Raw genomic sequence first — 10,309 nt, forward strand, 5'->3', positions numbered from 1 at the left:
GAGTGATTGTGATTAAGAGTGAGTGAGTGAGTGATTAAGAGTGAGTGAGTGAGTGATTGTGATTAAGAGAGAGAGTGAGTGAGTGAGTGAGTGATTGTGATTAAGAGAGAGTGAGTGAGTGATTGTGATTAAGAGAGAGAGTGAGTGATTGTGATTAAGAGAGCGAGTGAGTGATTGTGATTGAGAGAGAGAGTGAGTGATTGTGATTAAGAGAGAGTGAGTGATTGTGATTAAGAGAGAGTGAGTGAGTGATTGATTAAGATAAAGTGAGTGAGTGAGTGAGTGATTGTTGTGATTGAGAGTGAGTGAGTGAGTGTGATTAAGAGAGAGTGAGTGAGTGAGTGAGTGATTGCGATTAAGAGAGAGAGTGGTGATTGTGATTGAGAGAGAGTGAGTGATTGTGATTAAGAGAGTGAGTGATTGTGATTAAGAGAGTGAGTGAGTGATTGCGATTAAGAGAGAGCGAGTGAGTGAGTGATTGTTGTGATTGAGAGTGAGTGAGTGATTGTGATTAAGAGAGAGTGAGTGAGTGATTGCGATTAAGAGAGAGAGAGTGAGTGATTGAGAGTGAGTGAGTGAGTGTGATTAAGAGAGAGAGAGTGAGTGAGTGACGTGTCACCTGTCCGACGCTCTGCAGTGCTTTCAGATCATTCTCAGATTTCTCGTACTGCTTGGTCAGTTCCTTCAGCTGCTCTCTCACTGTAACACAACATTATCATTACACACTACACAATACTGTGTGTGTGTTACTTAGTGTGTGTGTGTGATTGTTAGTTATGAATGGGATGTATATATATATATAGTGTGTGTGTTTGTTAGTTATGAATGGATGTGTGTGTGTGTATATATATATATATATATATATATATATATATATATATATATATATATATATATATATATATATATATAGTGTGTGTGTGTGTGTGTGTGTGTGTGTGTGTGTGTGTGTGTGTTAGGGGTGGGTGAGGAGCTAAAGTTCTTATATTTCCCACAGTCCAGATGATATGGATATTATAATGTGATATGAGAAAGAATGAAAGGTGTAGCAGGATGTTGTACAATGGTCCACTCCAGAGTGTGAACGAGTGTGAGGTCCTTCAGTGTGATTATTATTGTGTGTTCTGCCTTTACTGTTATTACTCGGCATTACATAAAGATTAGCAGCAGCAAATATAATGTTAAGAGGGAGAAAGTGTGTTTGAGAATGTGTGTGTATGTGAGAGAGCATGTGTGTGTGAGAGAGCATGTGCATGTGTGTGTGTGAGAGAGCGTGTGCATGTGTGTATGTGTTTATGTACACACAGCGGGGAAAATAAGTATTTGACACATCAGCATTTTTATCAGTAAGGGGATTTCTAAGTGGGCTATTGACACAAAATTTCCACCAGATGTAGCCATCAAGCCAAATATTGAATTCATACAAAGAAATCAGAACATTTAAGTATACAAGTTGAGTCATAATAAATAAAGTGAAATGACACAGGGAATAAATATTGAACACACTTTATTTAATACTTTGTAGAAAAGCCTTTGTTGGTGATTACAGCTTCTAGACGCCTCTTGTATGGAGAGACCAGTCGTCTGCATTGCTCAGGAGTGATTCTGGCCCATTCTTCCACACAAATGGTCTTTAAATCTTGAAGGTTCCTTGGGCCTCTTTTATGAACTTTGATCTTCAGTTCTCTCCATAGATTTTCTATGGGATTTAGGTCAGGTGATTGACTGGGCCATTCAAGCAACTTGATTTTCTTTCTTTGGAACCACTTCATTGTTTCCTTGGCCTTGTGTTTGGGATCGTTGTCTTGCTGAAATGTCCACCCTCTTTTCATTTTCAGCTTTCTGGTATATTTCAGCAGATTTTTATCCAGAATGTTCCGGTACATTTCTCCATTCATCCTGCCTTCAATAATATGAAGTCTGCCAGTACCCCTGCTGAAAAGCAGCCCCCAAACCATGATGGGAATGACCCCCACAGTGCTCACAGGAACATTCAGCATTCTGGAAATGCACCTAGAACCATTCCCATCAAAATGCTTTACAACTATAAGATTACGAAGATCTTGAGAGAGTTCTTTGCTTTTACCCATCATGAAGTCTTTCCTGTGTGCATTCTGGGTAATGAGAAACCTTTATAGGCCATTAATTAGGACTGACGCATGTGATATCAATTAGTACTGATAGGGGGCAGTGTTTCTCTCTCAATACTGACAGATTTCAGGTGATGATCTGGATTTCTATGTCATTTTGCACCTTGTTATCTTCATGTGTTCAATATTTATTCCCTGTGTCATTTCACTTTATTTATTATGACTCTGCTTGTAGACTTAAATGTTCTGATTTCTTTATATGAATTCAATATTTGGCTTGATGCTACATCTGGTGGAAATTTTGTGTCAATAGCCCACTTAGAAATCCCCTTACTGATAAAAATGCTGATGTGTCAAATACTTATTTTCCCTGCTGTGTGTGTGTGTGTATGTGTGTACGTGTGTATGTTTGAGGGAGAGTGTGTAAGAGTGAGTGTGTATCTATGTGCGTATGTATGTAAGTGTGTGTGTGTGGTGAGAAAGAGAGTGAGAGAGTGTGTGTGTGTGTGTGTGTGAGTGTGTGAGAGAGTGTGAGAGAGAGAGAGAGAGAGTGAGAGTGAGTGAGTGAGTGAGTGATTGTGATTGAGAGAGAGAGTGAGAGTGAGAGTGTGTGAGAGAGTGTGTGTGTGAGTGTGTGAGAGAGAGTGTGTGTGTGTGTGTGAGAGTGAGTGTGTGTGTGAGTGTGTGTGTGAGAGAGAGTGTGTGTGTGTGAGAGTGTGTGTGTGTGTGTGTGAGAGAGAGAGAGAGAGAGAGAGAGTGAGTGATTGTGATTGAGAGAGAGTGAGTGAGTGAGTGAGTGAGTGAGTGAGTGAGTGAGTGAGTGAGTGTGTGTGTGTGTGTGTGTGTGTGTGTGAGAGAGAGAGAGAGAGAGTGAGAGAGTGAGAGAGTGAGAGAGAGTGAGTGAGTGAGTGAGTGAGTGAGTGAGTGAGTGAGTGAGTGAGTGAGTGTGTGAGAGAGTGTGTGATGGAGATAGTGTGAGTGTGTATGAATGATGACACAGCGCGTTGCAGTTCTCCGCTCATTTCCTCCATCTCCCTGAATAAACACACACACACACACACACTCCGTATCGGCTCCTGTCAGTAATATAAAGCGGTATCACTCACACTCCTTCAGCCGGCCGTCGATCTCTTTATGTTCCAGTAATTTCTTCCTGTAGTCCTGGAGCGCTTTCTCCCTGCTGTCCGCCATCTTCTCCACACAACCGCTGATTCTACTTCCGGTGTTCTCTCTCTCTGTTTCCGCTCACAGCACAGCCGCACTGCTGCCCCTACAGGCCGGGTACGGGATTACACCACAGGGCAGTTCACCACAAACACACACTCACACACAAACACACTCACACACAAACACACACATACACTCACACACACAAACACTCACACACACACACACACACACACACTTGTAACCCCAGGCTGAAAGACTAGTGAAATATTCTAGTTGAATAAAAATGATGAGTGATGTATAAGAGTGGATGAAGCTGCACACAGGTGGACTATGTTCTATGTAGGAGATCGACCTGAAGGAGATTGGACACTGTAGGAGATGTGGAGCAGGAAGTGGATAGGATTAGTAAGGAGGAAGTGAGAGCAGCGATTAAGAGGACGAAGAGTGGAAAGTCGGTTGGACCAGATGACATACCGGTAGAAGCGTGGAGATGTTTAGGAGAGATGCAGTGGAGTTTTTAACCAGATTGTTTATTAAGATTGTGGAAGGTGAGAAGATGCCTGAGGAATGGAGAAGGAGTGTGCTGGTACTGGTTTTTAAGAATGATGATCCGCTAATGGGAACAGCCACAAGAACAAAAATAAGATTTAGATGAAATGAAACTAAGGTAAAATTATGGGTCTAAAATCTGTGCTCCTGGAGTTCTTCTGTACACTACAGACCAGTTTAATCATCTGAGGTTCTGCTCAAATACAGTGAAATAGAGAAGTATATAATAACGGAGATAAATATAAAGAACTCCAGAAGTCCGATTTCAACATTTAATAACCAAATCAAGTGACAAAGTGCCTTTTTTATCTTGTCTAAAGCAGCATATTGTTTCATTTCTTCAGAAAGTGTTGAGAGAGTATCTTCGCTCCAGCCCAGGTCTTTACAAGAGTGTGATGTTTTTAAGTAGAATATAAATGATCTTCTATAAAACACGACCTCATAGAGATGAATTTATATTAATAATCCAAACATTCTTGAACTGAGGCGTGTAAGAGTTAACCCCAGCAGCCTGAGCAGCCCTGAGTCACATCGTCTCTTCTCACAGATCGGTTGGCTGGAGGAGGAGCAGGACATGTTCACACGCTGCTGGATGGGTTTCTGGACAAACACAGTTTACACTCTGTAATAATCCTGATGCTGAAGTGTCTCTTAAACCTGCCCAGGATTCACGTCGTTTCCTTTCAGTTCATCTTCAGTGATATGTGATGAGTTCGGATTTCAGATGAGTTTCTGCACCACTGCTGCACCATAATAAATCATAAATACCCCAAAACTGCTCATAAAACCGTGGCAGCAGATCACAAGCAATGTTCTGAATTAAACTGACTATAAGAACTGAGTCAACTGAGCTCCCATTTCCAAAGTGTCACTATAATTACCACAAACTATACATACAATTTCTACCAACATATTGTGTTTACTGTAGAAAACAGAACCACTGTGCTGATGAATATTACTGAAATATATTATTTTGTATTTATAACATGATTCAGTTCATATAGTTATTGATAATATTTTCATTCATTCATTAAAACTTTATTCTATTTAGTTTATTAAATTTGTTTGATTTATTATAAATAAAAAACACAGATTTACAGAATGCATTTACAAATTCAATAAAGATACTGCCTCGTATATAAACCTCTCTACTCCTGATCAACAGAACTGGTGCATTAGAGCTGATCTACACTATAATGTATATAATATATGGCTGAAGTCAAGGGACGATTTCATGCCTCGTCCATAGACGTCCTACACAATTGTGTGTCTCCAAGTTTGTGCTCAGGGTTTGGGGAAGAACCACATATGGCTGGAAAAAGCAACTGTGCCAATACTTTTGGTTATGTCTTTCTCTTTTTAGACACATTAAGTTCAAAATACACAAAGTTGTTAAGCTGATAACTAAGTTAATTAAATGTTTAAAAACAAAACGAACAAACAAACAAACAAACCCCACTTTCTACACAGGACAGAAACGACAGAACGCAGTTTAGTGACTGGTTTCTGTTTAAAGCATTACACATACTTCAAATATCTGGATAATGAACAAGAATAACTTCCATCCCCTGGAGAACAATTCCAGTGTCCCTGGACCATGACTGGGAGAAGCTCTTTTCCTGTTTACAAACACAGCCATGGTGAGATGTTCAGCTCCTCTCTGTTCTTCATTATCCTGCAACATAATATTACAAATGTTTAATAGTAAAATAACTAAAGACAATGAGAAACTCTGTGTTTATACTGATAATATCATCTGATTTCATACATCTGCTTTAGTGAAATTAAGATCACATTGAATTCTTCAGCGAGGTCTCTTCCATGTTCTCTAAGAGATTAGAAGATACAGGAGGAACACCTCTCATGCATCATCGACAGAACACTGCTCATCCTAAACACAATATCATTCTTTAATGGTACATCCTTCTGGAACTGATTCCTTTACATTTTGTTTTGCAGCTGAAAATATTTCTGTTTATTTGTTTATATATCAGAGAGTTAATCAATACAAATATTGAATTACATTAATCACATGATTGTCATGAGGTAACTTGTGATTATTCACAACTAAATCACACATTTGTATCTGTTGTAAATGAACCTTAAATTAATACTTCATCTTTTAATACTCTAATTAACAAGCGCATGGAGAAATATTGATGCTTTATGTAAATGTATCTTTATTATTAGTGAAACTGAACTCAACATGAAGCATGAAGAATAAATTCTCCTGTAAAGGTTTTAATGTAATGATGGTGTTTTAAATGATGTAAATCATCAGGACACCAAACGGAACCTTTGCTATGTTTCCACACGGACGGTTAATGAGGTGAAACCGGAGAAACAGCACCTCAGAACTTCAAACGGTTTTCAGAATCAGAATATTTGTATTCATTGTGAATTGTTTGATTTAAAGGAAGACATTTCGAGTCTTCTATTGATATATGTAATATTTCTGTGAGGTAATTATTTACTGAGATTCAGGGTGTTTTATGGATGTGTCTGTGCAGATCCAACCTTCTCTCTCTCTCATTTTCCTCATTCATCAGCTGCTCAAAATAATCCCTCCACCTTCTCAACACACTCTCCTCACTAGTCAACACATTTCCATCTCCATCCTTTATTGCTCTAACTTGCAGTACATCCTTCCCAGCTCGGTTCCTCTGCCTGGATAATCACTACAAATCCTTTTCTCTTCCTTAGTGTCCAACTTCTCATACAGCTCCTCATATGCCTTTTCCTTGTCTTTCACCACATCCCTCTTAACCTGCTGCCGCATCTCCTTGTACTCCTGCCTACTTTTCTCATCACTCTGTCTATCCCACTTCTGTTTCTCCAACCTCTTTCTCCTTCTGCTCTCCTGCACTTCCTCATTCCACCACCACGTCTCCTTGTCTTCCTTTCTATTTCCAGATGTTACACCAAGTACTTTTCTATCTGTCTCCTCATCACTCCTGCAGTAGTTTCCCAATCATCCAGCACCTCTTCACCACCACCGAGCTCCTGTCTGACCTCTTCCTGAATCTCACACTACAGTCTTCCTCCTTCAGTTTCCACCATCTTATTCTTCATTCACCCATTCATCCCCAGCTCCTATATAAACCCCTCATTCACCCATTCATCCCCAGCTCCTATATAAACCCCTCATTCACCCATTCATCCCCATCTTCTATATAAACCCCTCATTCACCCATTCATCCCCAGCTCCTATATAAACCCCTCATTTGCCCATTCATCCCCAGCTCCTACATAAACCCCTCATTCACCCATTCATCCCCAGCTCCTATATAAACCCCTCATTCGCCCATTCATCCCCAGCTCCTATACAAACCCCTCATTCACCCATTCATCCCCATCTCCTATATAAACCCCTCATTCACCCATTCATCCCCAGCTCCTATATAAACCCCTCATTCGCCCATTCATCCCCAGCTCCTATACAAACCCCTCATTCACCCATTCATCCCCATCTCCTATATAAACCCCTCATTCACCCATTCATCCCCAGCTCCTATATAAACCCCTCATTCACCCATTCATCCCCAGCTCCTATATAAACCCCTCATTCACCCATTCATCCCCAGCTCCTATACAAACCCCTCATTCACCCATTCATCCCCAGCTCCTATATAAACCCCTCATTCACCCATTCATCCCCAGCTCCTATACAAACCCCTCATTCACCCATTCATCCCCAGCTCCTATATAAACCCCTCATTCACCCATTCATCCCCAGCTCCTATATAAACCCCTCATTCACCCATTCATCCCCAGCTCCTATACAAACCCCTCATTCACCCATTCATCCCCATCTCCTATATAAACCCCTCATTCACCCATTCATCCCCAGCTCCTATATAAACCCCTCATTCACCCATTCATCCCCAGCTCCTATATAAACCCCTCATTCGCCCATTCATCCCCAGCTCCTATACAAACCCCTCATTCACCCATTCATCCCCAGCTCCTATATAAACCCCTCATTCACCCATTCATCCCCAGCTCCTATATAAACCCCTCATTCACCCATTCATCCCCAGCTCCTATACAAACCCCTCATTCACCCATTCATCCCCAGCTCCTATACAAACCCCTCATTTGCCCATTCATCCCCAGCTCCTATATAAGTGAGGGATATCTCTCTCACTCTCTCTCTGGGTTTCTATGGACTGCCATGTGTGTGTGTGTGTGTGTGTGTGCGTGTGTGTGTTTGTGAATGACTGTTCATTAAACATTCAGCAGTCTCTACTCCGGCTTTCGCCTCCGTTCATCACCACATAACAAATATTATTTATTACACGGCTCTTCTTAATGCTGTAGATTAGAACGTTCCATTCACTTGAATGGGCTTCCAAACGTTCGGCGATCAGTTATTTTTATATAACAGACCGTTACTAATAATAGTTGACCGCCTTCTGTCTGTCAATACCAGTGTTGGCAGTAACGCGTTACTTTTGACAGTAACTAATACTGTAACGCATTACTTTTAAAAGTAAAGTAACAGCATTAGCGTTAGCATATGGTGCGTTACCCGTTACTTTTTTAAATGAATGAATTTGGGCTGAAGTGTAGACTAGAGTCTGACCTGTTTACAGCAGAGACACATTGTAGGATTGGAGGATAAACACCACTGTAAACAGGAAAAGGACGCACTGTGGGCGTGTCTCTGTTTATTCAGGTCTGTGCAGCAGTAATGGCGAGTCGAGGCGAGAGTAAGACGAGTTTCTCAAAGTGGAAATATGATCATTATTTCACTTTAGTTGAGTATAAAGACAAAAACTTTTTAGTCAAATGTAAGCTGTGTCTTTCTGGTTCGAAGCTCGTATCTACTGCGATAAACAGCAACTCCAATCTGTTGAAGCTCCTCCAGGACCTCCATGCCTGAGGAGCTAGAAGCTAGAAGCTAACTCAGTGTTCTGTTCTACATTGTTGATAGTTTTCATACTTCAGCTGTGAAAGGAACATGTTTAAGAGCTCAACACAACAGCAGAAGCCACTTTAGTGTTTGATTGTGAATTTATTATTCAGCTTGTTTTGTTCTTTATTTCAGAAATGCTTGTGATATGTTCAGTGTGTGCTGCTCTGACTTTAATACAACAGTGTTTATAAATGACTCTGTGTTTAAGTCAGTTTTGTGTTTGTATGGACCATAACACATAAAAGAGTATTAATGAGAACATTAAAAAACGTTCTTTAAAAAAGGAACTAAAAAGTTACTTTGAACAGTAACAGTTACTTTATGGTGAAAATAATCAACACAGTAACAGTTACTTTATGGTGAAAATAATCAACACAGTAACAGTTACTTTATGGTGAAAATAATCAACACAGTAACAGTTACTTTTTGAATGAAGTAACGAGTAACTGTAACTAGTTACTAATGTTTCTTTCGGCTTCTCCCGTTAGGGGTCGCCACAGCGGATCCTCCGCATGTTTGATTTGGCACATGTTTTACGCTGGATGCCCTTCCTAACGCAACCCTCCCCAATTTATCCGGGCTTGGGACCGGCACTGTGGCTGGGGATGGTTCCCTGACCGGGAATCGAACCCGGGTCGCAGCGGTGAGAGCGCTGCATCTTAGACCACTAGACCACCAGGGGACCTAACTGTAACTAGTTACTATTTTTCAGTAATTAGCACAACACTGGTCAATACTATGAATGGTAACAAATAAATAATAATTATTTATAATAATAAATAAAAAACTTTTGTAATTGATTTATTCTTTGAATTACAATGCATTGATTTTAGTGAGTTTAGTACACACACGTACACACACGCCATAAATGCAATGGTTCTAATAATTGACAATCTATTCTTTCTTTGTTTCAGTTTTCGGCCTTGGTTTCCTCATTTTTGGTTTTTAGTTTCGGCCAAGAATTTTCAAGAAAGGAATTTATTATCGTTGGTGTGGCCCTCTAACACAATTCAGATTTCTCATGTGGCCCCTTGTAAAAATTAATTGCCCACCCCTGCTCTGTAGCTATTGAGGAATTTGGTCTGAGTGTGGTAGTTCAGGAATGAGTCCATCCTCCTCCTGCAGTCGTCATGTCACAGTACGTCTGATACACCACACCGCTCGCCGTGCTCAGGTAATAAAGACCATCTGCAACAACATGCATCAGAAATCAACACAGTCTTCCACACTGTAGTGCTGAGGGACGCTCTGAAACTCTTCTTCACTCAGACATGTAGTGATGTGATGAAAGAACACACACCTGTACTGAAATCATATCTTTGTTTCAGTTTTTTTCTTGTAGAGGAATATTCCTGTTCTGCAGAAAGAAATGTGAGATGTTGTGTTTCATTAAACATAGATTCATCTTATTTTTTGTTTAATTGCTGTTTAATGAAAATCGAATGAGAACTGATGAGTGAATAAGAAGCTGAATGAGTGTGTGAGCATCAGTAAATCTATACCACTGAAAGTAAACAGATGTTGCTTAGCTACAGGGAGGTTTATGGATGTGAAGGCCACTAGCAGAATGATCCAGTTCCTC

The 10,309-nt window shown here is 40.4% G+C and overlaps 1 protein-coding gene across 1 annotated transcript in view; it reads right to left on the reverse strand.

Moving 5' to 3' along the window:
- The window catches only part of psmc6 (proteasome 26S subunit, ATPase 6), an 8,404-nt gene extending 5,057 nt beyond the window's left edge, over positions 1–3,347 (reverse strand). The window contains exons 1-2 of the mRNA XM_046836424.1: positions 3,197–3,347; positions 620–699 (exon numbers count right to left, since the gene is read on the reverse strand). Of these exons, the coding sequence (XP_046692380.1) occupies positions 620–699; positions 3,197–3,281 (165 nt within the window). The 5' untranslated portion in view covers positions 3,282–3,347. The remainder of the gene's footprint in view (positions 1–619; positions 700–3,196) is intronic.
- Positions 3,348–10,309: the final 6,962 nt, after the last annotated feature.

The sequence above is a fragment of the Silurus meridionalis genome, chromosome 23 (genome assembly GCF_014805685.1).
Source record: "Silurus meridionalis isolate SWU-2019-XX chromosome 23, ASM1480568v1, whole genome shotgun sequence".
NCBI lineage: Eukaryota > Metazoa > Chordata > Actinopteri > Siluriformes > Siluridae > Silurus > Silurus meridionalis.